Genomic DNA, 21,247 nt, shown 5'->3' on the forward strand with positions numbered 1-21,247 from the left:
TTATAAATAATCAGTAAGTACTCATTTCAGATAATTATTAATTAATCATTAACTATAATACACAAACAAACAAAAAACAAACCTTCCAATAGATTGTTTACATTCAGCTCTTACCCGTCTTACAAGTATCGAACGAACGCCAAGCAATCATTTTTCCTAGCACACAGTAAGCCATAAATTGTCATTAGTATCTCTCTTCAACTAATGAAGCTACCAAACAGTATAATAACCATTCATTTCTATTCTTTATTCTATCTTTATACCTAATGGAGATACCGAGTTACTGACAGCTATAATGAAACATACGTAACGTAATAATAAAACAGAAGAAGAATTCTAAAAAATACGTATTTGTTGGCAGTCTGATTTATTTTATATTTTATGATATCTAATTCACATTTTTTTTTATTAAATGTATTGCATGTACTCATTTCAAATAATTATTAAGTAACCATTAACTATAATAAACAAACAAAAAAAAGCTTCCAAGTCTGTTTACATCCAGCACTTACGAGTATCAAATGATTGCCAAGCAATCACTTTTACACAGTAAGCCATAAATTTTCATTATCTCTCTTCAACTACTGAAACTACCAAACAGTATAATAACCATTCATTTCTATTCTTTATTCTATCTTTACCTAATGTTTTTTTTTTATTAAATGTATTGCATGAATAAGTTTTTCAATTTACAGCATCCTTTTACCAATAGAATACTTAAAAGTACAAGGGGTAGATGCTGACCAATAGGAGAGCAGGACCTTATGGGGTGACTAGCATCAGGAACCAATGGGAGAGCGGGAGGATGGTGGCGAGTTTACTCAGTTGGCGGCGCGGGAGCTTTAAAATTGTTCTCAGTGGTCCGGGCGAATCTTGGGACTTTACAGCAACAACCTTTCGTATCTTGAAAACTTTTCGTATGTAGAGCAGTAAAATTTTTGCATTGGCTTTCGTATCTCGAGTTTTTCGTAAGTAGAGCCTTTCGTATCTCGAGGTACTACTGTATATGTATATGCCCCTTCTCTGTGGAGGGGTGGTTCCAGAGAGAGAATCAGGTTAAAAACTAAAGTTTAAGCAGATTCCCTTAACCACAATTCGCTTGGAGATATTTTTATGTATTGTATACACTTTTTGATAACTTTTGAATAAAAGCTGTTAACCTTATTCATGTTAACTTATTTGGGGAGAAATATAATAACTAAAATGCACTAATAATATTAACTTATTTATAAAAACTTGCACATTTTATATAAACTACAGAATTTGCAACTCTTGCAAAATCAAATATTTTATCTTCATGTAAAATACAGTTAACTAAACATCCTTGAAAACAATATATGGTTATCAAGTAAAAAAACGATTTTGGCAAAACCACTTTTTTTTCATTTTTTAAAGTAAAAAAATGTTATCACTGCCTGGTGCACAAAATTTTACTTAAGGAACATTTTCCTAAAGTCATCATTAGACTTGGGTTTAGCAGATTCCTCTGTTGCAGCTTTGTCATCTTTTTCAGAGGAACCTGAAGCACGCATTAATGATCTTGGCATCAAGTCAAACATGCCTTTCTTGCGGCCACCAGGTACATTTTTACCCTTATTGTTACTTCCAAGTGTATTTTCTTTGGCTGTGGGCTTGGGATTGTTGGACTTGTCCTTTGATGGGGGATTACTAATCAGCACACTAATAACTTTGCCACGAAGTTCTTTACCATCCATCGCTTGGCGTACTTTTTCAGCCTCTTCCTCGCTTTGGTACTCAATGTAGCAAGTCCCTTTTGAAAAGCCATTTCTGAAGCTGACAAGTCTGATGTCTTTGATTTCGCCATGGGGAAGAAATGCTTCTTTAACGTCATCCTGTGTCATGTCAAATGGCAATCCACGAATAAAAAGTTTCTTTCTCTCCTCTCCCACTGCATACTTAAAGAAGTGACTTTGTCCTTCTGGATCATACTTTGAGACATATACAGGTCTGTCATTGAGCGAGACACGGTCCATTTCTAAAGCTTTCTTCACAGCCTCTTGTGTTTTAAAAACAAGGTATCCATAGCCCTTACTGCGGTACTTGTAATCTTTGACTAGTCGGAAATCCTTGATTTCACCACATCCAGAGAACAACGGAATGATGTCCTGCTTATCTATTCCAAAGGCCAAGTTGCTGATGAATACTGTGGTCAAATCATCATCGGTATCTTTATCCGTATAAATACCATAGACCTCTGCAACTAAAAGCAAGCAAAAATTAATGAATATTATAGTTCAAAAGTCCACATTGTAGAAATTGTATCAATATATTATATAGTATTTGAATATTTTAAATAATGCATAAGGCTTACGTTTAGCTTTTTTAGCTTGAGCTTCTGCCTCCACTCCATCAGCTTTTCGTTTAAAACCAGGTGGTGGAGCAATGTCACCTTTGTAGCCTGGAGGAGGACTACCATCATCCTTAAAGCCAGGTGGTGGTGCTACATCACTCTTACTACTTCCTGAAGAACCTGCATTACTAGTAAATCCTGGAGGAGCAGCTACAGTATTTCTGAAACTTGGTGGTGGTTCAGGATCCTTATTGCACATTGACTGTGATGAAATGGCGTCATATATGAAACCTGGAAGAAGACAACCGATAGTTACATGCAACGTTAGAAGCCGGCTATTAATGAAAAATGATAACACTGTACAGAAAAGCAAAACTATAAGTCTCACTCCAATGAAAAACTTAAAAACCCCACTATATACTCCACAGCCAGTGAATGACTATTTTACAACAGAAAAAAATTGGAGAACTGCATAAAGCATGTTAATTCTTGTATTTAATGATTATCTTTAACATGATGGTATCATTAAAGGGTAAAGATGATCAGTTCCCAGCCTAAGATGTTACATATTGTCCTGAAACTCTTGTAAAAGTAACCTCATTCTACATAACTTTCAATGGGACAATTGTGAAAGGAGGTGGCCCAGCCATGGATGACTGCATCTGCATGTGGAACTAGTTCCCTGCAAACCATTGTTCTTACACAGACAAAAATATATTTACTTATATTTTTTGCATTTAACTCATAAACAATCCTACATTTATGTAAATTCACATCCATACTTTATTGGCAAAGTTGAGGTTTTAAAATTTTTATCAAATATATTTCTTTTAGAAGTGTGTAAGATGAGGCATAGAAAACTACCAATAAAGGGACTCGAGTGCATATGTTCACAAAGTCAATTATAGTATTGTTAGAAGAAGAAATATATGTTAAACCTAACTTAGGTGAAACACATTTATCCATGTTTTAAAAAGTCAGACGATTTTACTGGTTACCGGTGGTTTTGTTGGATACGTTTTGAAAACAAGCAAACTAAGAGAGAAGTTTTATGTTCTTTACTGAAATAAAAATACCCATCATTTTAGGCATGACAAGTAGTCTGGCCTAACAAAATATGAATTTTCTGAATTATAGTAATGACATTTACCCAACTCGGTGACAAATGTAAGCCTGACATACCATCTTGTCTTCTAACTGTTGGCATTCACTTCCAACATTTTACGTTTATGCATTCTTGTAATTCACGCAATAAGGCACATGAAAAATGTCATGGCATAATCAAAACACATAGGTACATGCCTATAATGACATGATTGTAAATGTACAAACTAATGTGTAAGTTACATTATTCTAAGGAAATTCAAAGCCAACATTTTCAAACACACTCACCTTTGGGTTTCTTTGGAACATTAAGAGGAGTTTTGAATACAGCATCATCCTGCAATTAAGAACAGATAAAAACTATAGGAATTTAGTTTTCAAGTCTATTACTGGGTACATAAAAAAACCCAAAGTGCAATTAATGCAAAAAATACTGATTTACTTAAAAGAGCATATTTCAAATTCTATTCTATATGTTACAATTCTATGCATTAAATCCATTCTGAATAATTTAGCAAAGACTTCACAATGTGAAATTTACCTCACGATTCTTAGCCATGGCTACAGAAATATAATTCCTTGCAGTTATTTTCTTGCTTGACATGTTTTCTACACCCACTGCATACTGTCAAATTTCATGCTGTAAAAAAATCCAGGGAATTTTGAAGAAAAGAACAGACGACCTATACCTGGTAGGAGTTGACAGAAGGGGGTGGAGAGAACTCTCTTCATATCGACCTCCAAAGAGGTATATGATGGACAATGACTAATTCTGTTCTTTAAAAGTAGTGAATGGTCCAACACTACAGGTGGTCAGCCTCTCAAAACATTCTCACAAAATACAATACGTATTCTAATATTTTTCTGATAAAACAGATCCTGGATTATGATATTCCAATACATACTAATTTTCTTATAATAAAACCTTAGTTGTCTGTGTGAAGATACAAACCATTGCCTTTCGTGTGAAGGGTATTCTGCATGCATTTGAACTGGCTTTGAACTTGGAAACTTGGTTAAGTCTGATTATATATTGTACAATTGTTATTGGTATTTTATGCATTGTTGAAATATGGTGGGTGTCTTAAATATGGACAGCATATGGTTGATTCTAGAAGGTGCCTGTTAATGTATTTAAGTTGTGTTGCGACGTCATAGGCTGTGACGTCATTGACAAGATGGCGGCGGCGTCGGTGGGATGTAAACAATAACACAGGCCGGTAGGAGACACGTGCGTTAGTGTTTGGTTGGTAGGGGAGAGCTCTCTGTCTGGTAGGAGTTTTTGGGTTTGGGTCGTAAGTCTTGTGTTGTTGATCTAAGGTGATTTCTGGAGTATACTGGAGTTGGAGAACACGTACAGGTGGGTAGATTGTTCATTTGTTAAGAAAGTTAAGCTAGGCTAAATTCAAAAAGTCATGGTGGAAGACTTTGTTAAGGAGAAAAAGAATTTACTTCCCAAGTTAGCATCTCAAAAAATGACTCCCCAGCTGATCCCATGTCTTAGTCTGCTCTGAAAGAAGAGGATCCTACCATTGCAGTAGGTTTTGCAATGGCAGTTCCTCCAGTAGAATCGACATCTTTTGTTCTAGCCTCGACCAAGCCTCTGGCATGGAAGGCAAGAGAAGCTTGTGAGTTAATAGGGAGAAAATCCAGTTACTTTGCCGCCTCTTCATTGTACTTGTCTACATCTTCTTCCTAGTCCCCAGGATCTTAATCGTTCCATAGGCAAAGAAAGAAGGGAGACTCAGGTCTCTTATAATAAGTCCTGATGGGCTTATGAGTGCTCCACTTTCTTGGAGAGGAAGGGTGGTACGCATTCACGTATGGGTAGCTGTCATACCGCTGCTGGGCAGCCTCTTCTGCATGGTGCCTACTCATTCCCTTAGTGGGATTTCAGACTTTTATCTCTGCACTACCGAGAAGAATAGTATATGACAGTATCAGCTGGGCTGCTATGGGCAGCAGAAGATTTGAAGGACCCGGACCAACTTGGCTGATAATTATTAAACAGGGCTGGAGATTTTGTGGAAATGAAAGTTCAGGAAAGGCAAATGGTGGTATTTCACACACAGCCTTTGACATGCAGCACTAGAGGTAATAAATAATGACAATGAAACTGATTCCTAAGCAGTCTCTTTCATTTGATGAAGATGCTCAAATATGGTTACCAAATGAAGGAACTGTTATTAACTTAGGGCCAAACAATGCAACTAGCTGCTGTTCTTTGAGGAGATTTTGAAGTTCACCATGATGCATGCACGTTTTGAGGCCATTAATATTTCATTGAGTTATTTTACTGTTGATGTTACTACAGTATATACAGGTGATCAGAATTTAAAGATATTTGTAATTTGATGATTTACCTTACTGTTTGACAATTAGACTTTATTTTAAATAATAATTTTTTTTGTTTGCAAAGATTATTGTGGAACATGCACCTACACCTGTCTGTGGGTTCTGATATCTTCATTTTCTCCTTATCTGATGATTTCTGGTGAAGCTGGCTATTATATTACTTATATATATTATGTGCAACTATCCTGTTATGATATCTGGCACTGTTTGGGAAACTTTATTCCTTGACACTCATCTTTATGTTAATGTTTTGGAGGGTGAATTTTTGTTTTTGGTTTGACATTTGAGTTGCAGATAATTTGTGCATTAAGTTTTGCACTTAACTATTGTCCATTGCAGCTTTGTACACACATTCAAGTGTTAAATGCAGGCTTTATGATGAAAGAGTAACATAATAGATACTCAACATAAAATGACAATTTGTCGAACATTGCATTTTTCCTAACTATACAAACCTGAGGTCCTTTAACAATAGGAAGGTAACTAGCGGCAGCTGGGACGGTCGTAAGCTTCGAACAAGGGGAGAACGGTAGTTAACTGCTTGTCCGAGTCGTGCGCGCGCCCGCGCGCCCGAGAGGTGAAGAATCACTTTTGCTTTAGGCCCATGCAAAAAGTTGCAGAGTGAGGGGTGGCATGAGGTGGGACTATATGTAAAGGACCTCAGGTTTGTATAGTTAGGAAAAATGCAATTTTCGACAAACTGTCATTTGTTCCGATACGTAATACAAACCCTCGGTCCTTTGAACAATAGGAAGACTCACGTTCTTGGCGTGGGGGAGGAAGGATCTTTGAGTCTTTTTGGTGAACAGACTGGTGTTCGTCCAACCCTGGAGTGCCTCCCTGGTCGTAAGAGCAAGGGAGGGATCCAAACCTCTGTCCGATTGATCGGGGTGTGCACCGCAGGATCAATGGTCAGACCTCTGGGCCAAGTACTAAGAGAGAGGCAAGCGTATCTCTTCGTACCAGCAAGCAAGAACTTGTTCCTGTTTGCAAGAGACAATCATAAAATGATGGGTTGTCTCAAATTGGCATCCACTTCCTCCCCCTTGTTGGAGGAAGTGGTGGATATTTACTCCTATCCCTACTGAAAGGGATAGGATGGTGCTCTATTGAGTAGCTCACCTGCATCTCGTCCTTACCCAGCAGGGTGACGACCGTGTCCCTCTACCCAGAGGTAGAGGAAAAAGAAAAAGATGGGAAGAGGAGCCAGTCACACTCTCATTCCTCATCCATTCTTACGGTCACACCAGGACTCGATGCTGTTCAGCCTGCGAGGGTCTGGGTTAACTACACAACGTGTTGAGCAACCACCACGGTTCCCAAGGAAAAAGATCCAAGGAACTGTGGGCAATATCCTGAAGGTAGAAGGAGGTGCATGCGGTCCGGTTGGACCAGGCGCCTGCCTTCATTACCTGCGCCACGGAGAAGTTCTTGCGGAACGCGAGAGAATGATGAAGAGGCGTCCACACTCATCCTGGGTGTCGAGTTTCTTCAGACAGCTCCGTCGCGCCTTCACAGGACAAAGCAGCATAGCCTTCGTATCGGAGGCGGTGAAGTCCATTAGGGAGGGTATTGTGAAGGACTCGAACCAATCGTCAGTTACCGAAGGGTTCTGAGTCTTCGCTACGAAGATCGGTACGAAATCGAGCGTCACAAATCCCCATCCCTTTGTGCTTGACTTCTCAAGAGAAGTCATGCAGTTACCTAAGACGAAAAGAAGGGAATAGTCGTATGACCTATCCCTCTTCTCGACTTTGGTATGTACAGTACTCATACTGACAAGCTATTAAGACGAAGTAATGATTGCTCTGGAACAACCGAACTAAGTCCACAGCATAGTTCGTAACTGACTCGGGCGCTCTGACAGCTGCCGACTGACTGGTTCGGAATCAGTAGAGGCAAGTTGTCCAAGCATCCGGGTAAGTCACGTGACCTTCGCCCTTTAAAGAGTTATGCTGAGAGACCAAACAAATAAAATATTTGTTAGTCACCGATGCCGGACGGCGCGGCGATGATTCTCTTAATGCATAAGCTCAAAAGGCGAAAGTCAATTGCCTTCAAAAGACCGAGGTCCTGATGGCAAGAAAATCTCATAGACGTTGAATCTCAGCTTAAGGAGAAACAACACTATGTGACGTTGAAGACGAAGGTAGGCAATGAATGCAACCTACGTCTTCCAGCTGAATCGAGAGAAGGAATCTCAAGATTCTAAACCTGTGCTTACAAATGACTGAAAACGCTAACCGCCATTTCATTACTGTCCGTTGTGCAATGAAAGCGGGGCGTTCTTCAGTAATGAAACACAGGGGAGAGCCGCCTGAAGAACTGCTTCTCATGGGCTGAACGTTTGGAAGTAGAGCTGGCAAGGTGTGGGAGTAGGCGATGTCTTTCAATACATCTGCTAATCCGGGGTGAACAATGAACAATTGCACACCTCCGAATACAAGATATTTTGAGGACAAACTCAGATTCCGCAAAAATCATTCGCATTATCGAGATACGATGCAAGCAAGAGACTATTACAGAATTCTGTTACCGTGCGGTAAACAGAAAGATGAGAGTCGAATAGATATCTCTGTTTAAAATTCTCGCAATACCGAAGACGATGAATACTAGCGTCACAGCAGTAGATGGTCATTCATGTATGCGAGAATCCCCGTTAATCAGCGACTTAAGTCCGTGATTGTTGGGCAGAGATACGGTTGGTATTCAATCAAAGCAGGTGAGAAAGACATAACCAACCGTCCATCTCAAAGCGGCAGCTGGTACTGAAATGCCTCGGGCAATTCAATACGCAGTAGCTGTCGCTGACTCGTCATCCTGAGTTGCCAAGTAATCCTTTCCACGAAGGAATGCGTTCGGCTAGAACCACCGAGCATAAAAAGATATGCTCGAGCAATTATATTTATGCGAAACGAATTTCGGTAAATATAAAAGCTTAAATGGTGTTGTTGTGACAACACCATAAGTATATAAAATTGAAACTGGAAACTCCTGGGAGGTTGCAGGCAACCCGAGTTGCAGTTCAATTAGAATACTTTTCGTCTAAGTCGCAATCCGTAGAATAACCAGGATATGCGCCTACCCCTCGGACCATTCAACTGCTTAGCAGAATCAATGTCGCGAGGTTAATATACGTAGTATATTTGTAGGATTCTGAACAACGATCTCCCATCCTAAATTCTTTCCTTCAAGAAACAAAATAAAGGATTGGAGATCGACCACCTTCAGTCTCTATCAAAGAGAGTGAAGAAGTCTTCCTCGAAGGAAAGCTTCAATGGTGAACAGAATACTAAGACGATAGTTCAAGCCAAACTGGATATTCCCGTCTGTTCTTCTCTATTCCAGGTTGGTCGCCTACTGTGAGATAGTCTTCTTTCAGCAGCAGTCTTCTTCCTAATGCTAGAAATTCCAGGAATTCGAGCATAGGCGAGGTTCCCGATTATCGTGTAACATATCGGGGATTCTCGTCTCGCTCACTTTGGACCGTGGTCTCGCCTAAGTGTTTGGAGATCGTAAGAAACTCTAACACTCTGAATGCGCTAGAATTCCGTAGAATTCTAAGCGGTCTGCGAAACCCCCACCGAATTCGTCAAACGATATCGGCTGGTGGTCCTCTCGATTCCCGTAGAAAACGAGAATGGGGCAGGATCCCTCCTCAACGACCGGGGCTTACGTCAGGTAGGACCCGAAGGTCCCCCTGGTAGCGCAGTCCCCAACGTGGGATCCTACAGAGAAATCTCTGTAGGATCCTTCCCCTTTCCCTCGTAGCCGTAAGGAGAGAATGGGGGAGGAATTGGATACTCGCTCGCCTTCCCAGTGGAACTAGCAGTTGGAGAAGAGTAGGAGCAGCCATCGCCTTGCGGCGATGGTCTCTCAGAGTCTGGGAAAACGTATCGTCAGGAGAAACGTTTTCCCGAGGAGGGTTACGAACTCTCACTGTAGGTAAGGGTCTGCCGCCACTGTGAACGTCGTCTGGGTGGGGCTGATCGACACCTGACAGGAGAGAGCCGATACCGTCCTCCGACTCATTCCAGTCCTCGTCGAGGTCGAAACCTCTCAGGAGGACCGAAGGAGTATTTAAATACGGTGTCCGAAGACACGTAGAAACGCCGCTGTCGCAGTAGAGGAGGTGGAAGTAGCTTGATCGACCGGCCAGAACTGAGAGAGCCTTCTTGTCCGGAGACGAGAGACTCTGGTTCAAGACAGAATCGGCAAGCTCCGATCGCGGCAAACCCACCGTCGGTTTGGGTTCCCTCTCGGGCCCCAAAACGACTCGAGCAGAGACATGGGCTCTGCTGGTGGGAGCGGCGATCCTTCCCCCAGGTCGTTGTGCTGACGAATCAGTGCAATAACCTGGGTAAAGTTACTCTGAATCTCTGAAGTTACAGCGTCTTGAGGAGTAGGACCGTCCAGTCCCTCCAACAAGAGCAGCTCACAGGACCCTCCTCCAGAAGAAGAAGGACCAGCAACAGATCCCTGACGGTTGCCTCCAATCACTTGCGCGTACGTCCTGGTTGGTCTTAAGACCAACCTGGCACGTGCGGCGTCGTGACGGGATCGTGAGCGGCGCATCTCTCACGATCACTCCTATATACCTCGCTCTTCCTGGCGTATGCCGAGGAAGTTGAAGGTATCGGAGAGACAGAACTGACGCTACCCCCTCCCCCCCTGACGGTCGCCTCCAATCACTTGCGCGTACGTCCTGGTTGGTCCTAAGACCATACGTGGCACGTGCGGCGTCGTGACGGGATCGGGAGCGGCGCACCTCTCACGATCACTCCTAGCTACCTCGCTCTTCCCGGTGTAGCCCGAGGAAGTTGAAGGTAGTGGAGAGTACAGACCTGACGCTCCCCACCCCCCGAGCAGCTGGCAGGACCAGCGTTTACGTGGGGGGCTGCAGCCGATCACCAACCCGCGGTGGGGATCGATCTGCAGGCCTGGCCGTGCCGCTCACCTGTGGCGAGCGGCTCGACTGAGCACGTCGACCCCGGTCCCGTGCGTCAGACGAGCTGCTGCTGGTCACCGTATCCGCCCGGTCCCTGTGGGAGCGGCGGTCAGGTGACCTGCAGAGCTCGCTTTCGCCGTGAGACCGGTGAGCGTCCTCGCGGCACGTCAAACCGCTGGTACCAGCCGAGGCTGGTACCGTCGGTCGAGGGGACCTGGGGGGATCTGTTCCCAGCTCAATAAAACCCGTGGCCGGTCAGAGACCGTCACGTCCACCCGCCGATGGTACCGGCTGGTCGCTGCGAGAGCGGCCGCTGGCCTGGCGAGAGTCACCTGAGCGGCTCTCGACAGTCTTCTGCTCCGTGCCTCGGTCATGACGCTGAGCGAACTCAGGCGTCTTAACTTTGGCTGCACGGTCACCCGAAAGGAGATCGTACACTCGGAACTTCTCGCGGACGAGAAACCGAGCCGGTACCTGGCTTAGCAGCAGAGCTGCCAAGACCAGGCGAGGGTGTACCAGCGGTAGCCAGCACACCCTTGGTCCCCGTCTTCTTCTTCTTCTCAGAAGGGGAGACGGGCCCCGTTCCCGAAGGAACAGGAGGACCAGCAGAAGAACCCCCCCGTCACACCGGAGTGTGACAAGCCCTTCAAAGTTCCCGAAGGAGTCTTTTTAGGGGGAATAACAAAACCCGGTCACCAGCTGGTCGCTGCGAGAGCGGCCGCTGGCCTGGCGAGAGTCACCTGAGCGGTTCTCGCCAGCCTTCTGCTCAGTGCCGTGGTCTTGGCGCCGAGCGAACTCTGGCGCCGAAACTTTGGCTGCACGGTCTCCCGAGGGAGAGCGTACACTCGGGATCTCCCGCGAACGAGAGACCGAGCCGGAACCTGGCGTAGCGGCATCGCCGCTAGCACCAGGCGAGGAAGTACCAGAGCTAACCGATACTCCTCTGGTCCCCGTCTATCTCTTCCTTACGGAAGGGGAGACGGGCCCCGCTCCCGAAGGAGCAGGAGGACCAGCAGAAGGACCCCCCGTCCCACCGAGGGGGGACGGGCCCTTAGAAGTTCCCGAAGGTGACTTCTTAGGGGGGGGAGGCAGCCTTCTTCTTCTTCGGCTTATGGGCCTTAGAAGTCGAAGGGGAAGAGGCAGCAACAGACGAAGACGAAGATGACACCTTCCTCTTCTTCGTCAGCTCACGCAGGACAGTCGTCAGGTCCTCCATCCAGGCCGGAGTCGGGCCTATTGCCGAAGCAACACGGCCCGACTGCACCTGTCCGGAAAGGGACCTGGGACTGGGGGAAGACACACCATGGGCAGGACCAGCATGGGACAGGCGCAGGAACCAGGAGCGACAGGAACAGCAAACCAGCTCAGGAGCGGCAGGAACAGCGGCAGCGGTAAAACACAGAAGGGACAGCCAAGCCAGTAGCGGGAACCACATCAGCGACAGGTACGGCAGGCCCAGCCATCGCCTCGTAGAATCATCGGCAGCCAGCGTGGTACTGGCGGCCGGTCCAGGGGCAAGCTGCTGGAACAGCGGAAGTCTGGGGCAGGCAACACGAAGAAAACCACAGGCGGCGGAGGCATACCCCTCCTCGGTACGGCGGCGACCGGCCCTAGAAGCGGCAGACGGCGTCACCGACACAGCATGGGGAGTGTAGACCAGCGGGGGGAAGCAGCATAAGCGGCCGTGAAGGTTGTAGTGGAGACCACTCCAAGGTCACCGCCCCAGACCTCGTAGCTAGCTACGCTGCAGCAGATCGTGGATGCTAGGCACGCCCTGCAGCCGCAGTGGCCCATACCTGTCCAAGGTCGTCTCCCACGGATGTAGCACCTGCGGTAGCACAGACAGATTAGTAAGAGGGGTTCCCTCACGCACGGGGGGGGAGACATGCCCCACCCCGAACGGAAGGAAGACCCCAAAAACAAAATACGAGGAAGCTGAGGCGGGGGGGCAGGAAAGAAGACGAAGAATCGGATACCAAGGGAGTCGCGGGAGAGCTTTCCGACGACTTCCTGGCAGACCTTCGTTCTTCCCCCCTACCCCCGCACAGCAGTGAAAAGTAATATGAAAATGAAACAGAATACTGCACTTGCGATTCACTTCATAGAACTTAAAGGGGAAAAATCAATTCCCGGTAAGAGCGGAAACTTGATCCATAATAATATGATGCTAACATAAATATATATGAAAATGAACAATACTGCACTTGCTATTTTCACTTTCACAGCAATAAATCGTAAGGATTAATTCCCGGGTAAGAGCGGAAATTGATCCAAAATTAAATTTGATGCAATTAATAATTGAAAATGAAAAGAAAACTGCATTGCGAATTCACTTTCATTGCATTCTATTCATACAAAATAAGAGGCTCTTGCCGAGCGCAATCAAGCTCTCGGCAACGAACGCACAGGGCAAAAATATAATGAAAAAGAGTACTTACATCTTTCAATTACACACTTTCGCCCCAAAAATACATGACTCGGCGCGAGTTGGCCCGCCCGCCTCGGCACCGAGACACAATTCAAGGTTCAATTCATGAAAAGAGCGGAAATCGCCGTCTCTACGGCGATAGCTCCATGTTGATTCATAATTAAGTAATGAAAATGAAAACAGTGTACTTACAGTTTCATTTTCAAGTCAAACAAACCATTAGTAGAAAAACCCAATACAAAGCATACGACGATGAAGCGGGCAGAGAGCGATGACGAACACGTCCTTCACACCCGCGGCCGAAAGCAAAAGTGATTCTTCACCTCTCGGGCGCGCGCACGATCGGACAAGCAGTTAACTACCGTTCTCCCCTTGTTCGAAGCTTACGACCGTCCCAGCTGCCGCTAGTTACCTTCCTATTGTTAAAGGACCGAGGGTTTGTATTACGTATCGGAACAACTTAAAGTTCCTTGTAAGTTTTGTTTGTATGGTGCTTTTACGTTGCATGGAACCGGTGGTTATTCAGCAACGGGACCAAGGGCTTTACGTGACTTCCGAACCACGTCGAGAGTGAACTTCTGTCACCAGAAATACACATCTCTCATTCCTCAATGGAATGGCCGAGAATCGAACTTGCGGCCACTGAGGTAGGACACTCATACCAACCACGCCGCCGAGGCGCTTTTGTTCCTTGTAAGTTACTGCATTCCATTATAGCCCTTGCTCTGACAATACTACTCTACTTTCTTTACTCACGTTAAAATAAAAAAAGATACTGGACGACATATAACGGGGAAGGTGATTACTTTATGTCTCAAATTCCTTTCGACAACTCTACTCATTCTTGTTTGTCGATTTCTTGTGGTGATATATCGTAATTTCTATAAGTGTGATTCTTATGTCGGTAAGAGACTAAAGCAAAGTTAAAACCCCACGCAAAGCCTTGAGAAACTCACACCTTACCTGGGAGTGCCCGTTGGTCTGTCTGTCTTTGTTGGACCTCTTGATGCTCCTGCCTCGGTCTTTCATCTTGCTGAACCTATCTTTTTTCGCCTCTTCTTCTGCTTGCAATTTTGCTGCATCTTCAGCTCTCTTTCGCCTGACTATCGCCATCCTACAAATCAGAAAACTCTCAGTTTTAGGCTTGTCAAAAATTATATCCTTTCAATATCAATTTCGATTAAACATCATCTCCATTATGACTAAATAAAAAAGGATGTTTTCAAAGAAAGTTCAAATGAAGTTAACTGACCACATCCTATTATCTAACTGATGTTTTTCCTTTCAATAAGTACACTGTTGTTGCATTCATACTCTTAACTACTCAATCATCGGCAAAAAGCTTCTACAACTTCAACCACTTTTTCTATTTTGAGTTACTCAAGAGAAATTAGAAATATACCTCCAGTTTGAAAACCAGAACTTCAAGGGATATTTCCACTGCTACTACTGCTACAAATAATAATAACAATAGAGACTAAAACCATACCATTCTTCCAAGTTTCATATAAACAAGATAATAATCAAATATGAAAATATTCAAAAGCTAACAAGATAATAATCAAATATAAAAAAATTCAAAAGCTATAAAAAAATTCAAAAGCTATCACACTATTTTCTTTTGGGTTAGGTTCCTTGCCCCATTAAGATCCAAGGATATGAGGGCAAATTAATCACGTTTCTCTCACAATTTTCAATATCTAATAAGAAAAATTTACCACCAACATAATTTTATTACATCAGATTTCCCCCTTCAAATGCAATTTCTGCCTGAATTCTCCTCTGGTTCACACCTTCAGCTATGCAAATTCTTCATGACTTTCTGTCTTCCCTTTATTTTCAATCTGTTCTTTCCTTACCTTCAAAACTACCCCTTCCTTTTTATCAATGTTATTAAATTCTATGGTATTAGGATACATCAAATCACTTGACCAAGTCAGGAAAATAACACTTAGGAATCAATGTATGTCCAGAAAATTAACTGCCCTAGAATCACAAATATACAATATGTACCTCACATATTCTTAAAGCATCAAAATTGACATGTAATAATTTGTTGTCCTAACAATCAATTACCAAAAAATTTATAGACATTCTGGCAACATACAAAAGCCTGATATATAATCTGAGGTAAAAGTTGATAGCCAAAATACAACTATGAAAATTAATAAATTTGATGACTACGATAGAATGGTAAGAAATATACATAACAAATTAATGATACAGTATAAAGAAAATAAGCCAAAATGTAAAAACCAACATATTCATAAAAACTAAAACATGACTGTTTAGATCAAAAGTATACCATGACTTTGCATGTACTTCATGATGGCCACGAAATTCAATATCACTAACTGAAAATGCTTGTTCACTTCTACCAGTCTCAACAACAAATGACTTGACTACTTTTAAGCATCATAATGCGAGTCATCAATCATCATGTACAAGATTTTATCTAAAGCTGTTAAACAGGCTACTCCTGACATTCCACTGTATAGGATGACCAGTGACACAAGAACACATTTTGCTGTAGTAAGTACTATTGCATCTGGGAAGATATTAATCATGATTACCAATACCTCCAACTTCTTGCACTTAAATGTTGGTGGAAAACTAAAGTTAATGGCCTATAAAAGTCATTACTGACAGTAAAACACTTGGGTCAAATTAACTGGATGTAAATATAAAAATAATCAACCATACATAATACAGTGCTCGACAAGATATTAGGCCACTTAACATCAAGCTGCCTAATATCTTGTCAAATTTTGAAGGAGCGGATAAGTTGGGAAAAAATGTTGCCAGTGTATTAAGCTGTCTACAGCATGTAGAGAAAGGGGTGGAGTTTGGACACTTGACAAGGAAAGAGTGCTCAGTCACTTGCTTGTAGGTAATAAGCGGCTGTATATATTTTTTGGTCAGCGCTCCTATCACAATTTTTGCCTACTATGTATCACTTTATTGTCCCCTGTGACCTTAATATGGGGGAAGACGGTGATTTGAGTCAACAGATAAGGGCAGAGTTATGTGCATTGAAGCAATCTCACCTTAAAACAAAGCAGATATCGGATGAGCTGGGTGTGGGGAGGCATTCAGTTTGATGCTGGGTTGCCAGATTTAACGAAGGTGGGAACCATGAGATTCTGTCTCAGAAAAAGCACCCTGGTATGCCTAAGAAGAACTCTGATCTAAGTTTGACTGTTCTCAAGCGTCAATTTTTCTAATTGACGCTTGAGAACAGTCAAACTTTGATCAGAAGTCTTCTTACGCGTACCAGGTTGCTTTTTCTGAGATGGCATCTCATGGCTGCCACCTTTCATTAAATCTAGCGACCCAGCGTCGAACTGAATGCCTCCTCACAACCAGCTGATCCAATATCTGCTTTGTTTTAAGGTCAGATTGCTTCAACAACATATCTCTGCCCTTATCTGTATACGTACTCAAATCATCGTCTTGGCCCATATTAAGGTCATGGGGCAATAAAATGACATGCAGTAAGCAAATATTGCGGTGGGAGTGCTGACCAAAAAATATATACAGCCACTTATTAACCATCCAAGCAAGTGACTGAGAGCTCTCTCCTTGTCAGTGTCCAAACTCCAGCCCTTTCTTTATGTGCTATAGGCACCCTAACGCACTGATGCAATTTCTTCCCAACTTTTCTGTTCCTTCAAAATTTGACACTAATTGGCCTAATATCTTGTCTAGTACTGTATGGTTGCAGAGTTGTTTTTCATATTTATTATTATTACCTGTCATCATATCTTTTGATGAAGTCCTCCATTGTCTCCAATGTTCCAAGTTCTTGTTCAAAATGAAGATATGCATCACCAATCACTTCTACAGAGTCCCAGACACGTTCTAGGGCACGACGGAAAAGCTTTCTACAATGTTTCTCAGATCCATAACTCCTGAAAATCCAGTCAAACCAAATAGTACAGGAATTAACATGAAATTATATGCACGACTTGACAAGAATTAGGATGCATCAAGACTTCTATTACAAGTAACGTGTACTAGTGAAATCTTGAGCAAAACTAAGAATGTCCTTATTCTGTGTTTTTGTTCTTTCATGATTTCTTTTTGATGCTTTACTTCTCATACTGAGAATAATTAACTGTTGACATACAACTTAAATTCCGTTTAGCTGTGCTGACTAAGCATACACCAATTCTGTATTATGTTCAAGAATGGTATATAAAGCTGTTTAAAAAATCAAAATTTATTGTCAGTTTCTCAAACTTACAAATTAAATTTTAATGTCACACAAACTGGAAACTTAAAATAAAAATAAAAATAATATGCTATTTTTGAAATAAGAGACTACAAAGTAATGACAAATATGATATTGTTATGATACAATAAAGTTTGTTCATACTTACCTGGCAGATATATATAATCAAGTACCCACCCACCTCCCCTCAGGGGACAGTGGAAATAAAAATTATGAATAGAAAATGGGAATGGTTCCTGATACCCGCCTCCCAGCGGCGGGAATGGGTACTAACCACCTGACCGACCACTGCATGTGTCGGAAGTTTTTAAAATTCTGTCGGACTTCAGAAAATACAGCTATATATATATCTGCCAGGTAAGTATGAACAAACTTTATTGTATCATAACAATATCATTTTGTTCATGAAACTTACCTGTCAGATATATATATATAGCTGAATCCCACCTTTGGAGGTGGGAAGGGACAGAATAGAAGGATTTTGGGAAACAAATGCATGCAGATGATTTACATCTTGGTTCCACCTGTTAGCATAGCGGACTTCGTGATTACTGTCACCCAAGTCTGCTTCTGCTTTACTAGAGTTGCCAGCGAGGTAGAGACCTATAAAGCTGGTGCACTCCAGATGATCTGTCAACGGGGGCGTGACCACAATGTGACTAGACCATATTGACCATACCATGAGGGCTAAGAAGTAAGTAAATAAATATATATATATAAATATATATATCACCACCTGACCAACCTAGCCAAAGTTAAGGTGTGTTAACTAAGGCTTAAGAGTTAAGAAGTCGCCGTTGTCGGCGACTCAACAACTAAATTAAGAGCTCTTCCTAACCATTTTCTACAGGATAGGATGAGTGGTACTTCTTGCCCCCAAGATTGTGTCTGCAGACACGTATGGCCCTAGCGAGCAGCATATCTCATATGCCATCTTCACATCTCGCAGGGAGTGTGAAGTGAACACAGAGTTGCTTCGCTAAAACATGGTACTCAGGATGTTGCTGAGTGCCATGCTCTGTTGAAATGCTTCCGAGGCCGCGCCCTCACCTCGTGAGCATTCAGATAAAAAGATTTCAAATCTTTGTGCAAACACAATGAAGGAGCATTTTTGAAAGAACTCCTTAACACTAAAGCCAGGGTGTTCTTCGATATGGGCAAGTCTGGTCTTTTTCGGAACACTGCAGATTGCCCGAATGACTTCGACTTTCTTGAGTTTTATGTAGATAAAACTTGAGAGACCCGACAGGGCACAGGACTCTCTCTGGCTCCTGCCCACTAACTTGTGCCATCCTTGCTTCCAAGCTCCTGGCCAAGGACAAAACGGGTTTCCATTCTTAGGCCACAACGGAAGGCTTAGAGAGCACACCGCCTTGTGTTCTCTAAAGCCAAAACTTGTGACGATGGCTTAAAATTTCACTAACCCTCTTTGTCGTATCTAGGGTGGTTAGAAGAAGGCCTTCCTGATCACATGCAAGAAGTTAACAGGTAGGAGAGGTTCGAATGCTTTGACATCAAGAACTTCAGACTACGTCTAAGTTCCACATTGAAAGCTTCGATCTGGACATGCACAGTCAGTACGTCTGTACTAAAGTCAGGTGACCGACCAGTTGACCAGTCAGACGAATCAAGGACAGCAAGGCTGTACCCTGAAGACCATAAGGCACTATTCTTCGCTGAAGGATGAGTGTCTGGACTGCCTGGGCGATTCAATCTAAGCAAACCTTGGGGTGTATCAACGCAACCCAACGTCGTCAGCGAATCAACTCCTGACTCGAGCTTCTGGTGCCAGGAGAAAGGAGCGAGGAGCAAAAAGGCGATTCAGTCCCGAAGGAAGAATGCCTGACAGTCCAACCTGGTCTCGTTACATGATTATCGGGGGTGTATAAACGCAACCGACTTCGTCAACAAGAAACTCAGGGCTACTATATGTCGCCTGATCTCGCACGAGTGTCTGACTCCGAGAAAACAGGTGAGACAAAAAGTAGATGGTGAGCGAGTTTCGAGATTCCACAGAACTCAAAATCGTGAAGGGCTTTGTTGTTTGACAGACGCAAATCTCTGAGCCCAAGGCCGTCAACAACATATTTGCGTATTCTTTAATAATGACTGCCAGCTTATCCCATTCTTCAGACGGAAAAGGAAGACGGTAATCTTATTCCTGTCAACATCTCGATAGTCTGAACGTAGTCAGACTCAGAGCGGAGAGGTTATAGGTACCTTTCGAGTTAGAGAAGACCGACTCTCTCGGAAAAGGTCCTTGGAAAGTGAACTAGGAAGTATGTGACCTCTGTGAATCCAGGATCCTGAAGGCCAACATGGGGCGATCAGCGTCATTGTCGCTCCCTGTGACGTCATAAATCCTCTTATTACATTTCCTAAGCGATTGAAAAAGGGGAAAAAAGACTAAACATCCATCCCCGTTCAATATCATAGGATGGCGTTTAATGGTACCGATCCCGGATCGAGAATAAGGGAGCAGAGAAGAAGAAGCCTCTTCGTCCTCAACATATCGAAGAGAAGAATGAAAGGGCGTCCCTAAAGTCTACACAACTCTCAACTTACTTCTAAAGAAAGATTCCACTCGGAAGTAAATAGTTGCTGCCGTCGATCGAGACGATTCGTACGGACTTTTGCAATCCTGTAACGAACCTGTAGAGGATCGTTACATTCTATGCCTGTTGTTATAATAGGCTCTTTCTCGTAAACTCGAACAAGGACCGAGAGAAGATACTTCTTAAGATATGAGAGAGCTGTGGAATATCAGAGTTGATCTGGACCACTGGTTCCCAAAAACTCGTTTCGAGGACTGGAGGGACTACCGAATCGCTTTTACTTCTTTCAGATTAAGATCTAGGACATCTGAAACCTATCCAGATGTCCGCACCTTCTTCTATCACCTCAGGTGATAGACGCACTGAGAGATGTTCAGAATCATTCCTAGATCTTGAATAATATTTCAGTTTCCCGGTAGGAAAAAACTGTGGTCTGAATTGCAGTCTATTCGGGGAAACAAACTTCTTTAGGAAGGAAATGGTCCCCAGCAAGCTCATCCATTCCCTCCCCGAGTATGCTTACTTCCCTAATAAGGCTGCGCTTTGCCTAAGCAGGAGAGCATATAAAAGTGCAATGTTGCGGTAGACTCGTAGTTCCATACCGTGCGGTAACGAGCACCAAAAGGATTAAGAGATAACCTTGTGAACATTGAGTAAGGCAAAACGAATGCAACGTTTATTCATTCACGTAAGAAATCCCCTCAATCTTAGCTAAAGTCCGTGATTGTAGGACAGAGATATAGTTGAGTCAGTCAATCCCGCATGAGACGTAACCGTCAGCACAGAGATACGGTTAGTCAGTCAATCCCGCAGGAGAGAGAGACGTAACCTACAGCGCATGACAGCGCACGATCTGTTACTGCCTACTGGCTCGGTTGGACTGGAGGACAGACAGACGTGCGACAGCAGCAGCCAGCAGCTTACGAACGTCGTCTCTTAACTTTATGTCTGGGTTGCCAGCTACCCTATTCTACGAAGAAATAGGTCCGCTATTTTTTGAGCAGAAAGACTCTCAAGCTGGTATATTTAAGCGAAACAGAAAACGCTAAATATATAGATGCGTTTGTGGTCGTCAGAGCATACCATACAACGGTAAAAGATAAATCGAAACTCCTGGAAGGCTGCAGGGAGTAACGATTAATGTCCTTAAAATAAACAATAGACCTCTCGGTTGCCATCCGAAGAGGTAACTACAGCAAGCGTATATGACTTGAACCAACCAGAAGTAAAATAGGCAAGCAGGAAAATATGAAATTATATCACAATAAAGTTTGTTCATACTTACCTGGCAGACATATATATAGCTGAATTC

The 21,247-nt window shown here is 43.2% G+C and overlaps 1 protein-coding gene across 1 annotated transcript in view; it reads right to left on the bottom strand.

Moving 5' to 3' along the window:
* Positions 1-1,212: 1,212 nt before the first annotated feature.
* The window catches only part of LOC135209146 (squamous cell carcinoma antigen recognized by T-cells 3-like), a gene marked incomplete in the record, with an annotated part of 60,601 nt that continues 40,566 nt past the window's right edge, over positions 1,213-21,247 (bottom strand). The window contains 5 exon segments of the mRNA XM_064241802.1: positions 1,213-2,221; positions 2,333-2,602; positions 3,704-3,752; positions 14,110-14,260; positions 16,899-17,057. Of these exon segments, the coding sequence (XP_064097872.1) occupies positions 1,431-2,221; positions 2,333-2,602; positions 3,704-3,752; positions 14,110-14,260; positions 16,899-17,057 (1,420 nt within the window).

The sequence above is a fragment of the Macrobrachium nipponense genome, chromosome 37, assembly GCF_015104395.2.
Source record: "Macrobrachium nipponense isolate FS-2020 chromosome 37, ASM1510439v2, whole genome shotgun sequence".
NCBI classification, from domain to species: domain Eukaryota; kingdom Metazoa; phylum Arthropoda; class Malacostraca; order Decapoda; family Palaemonidae; genus Macrobrachium; species Macrobrachium nipponense.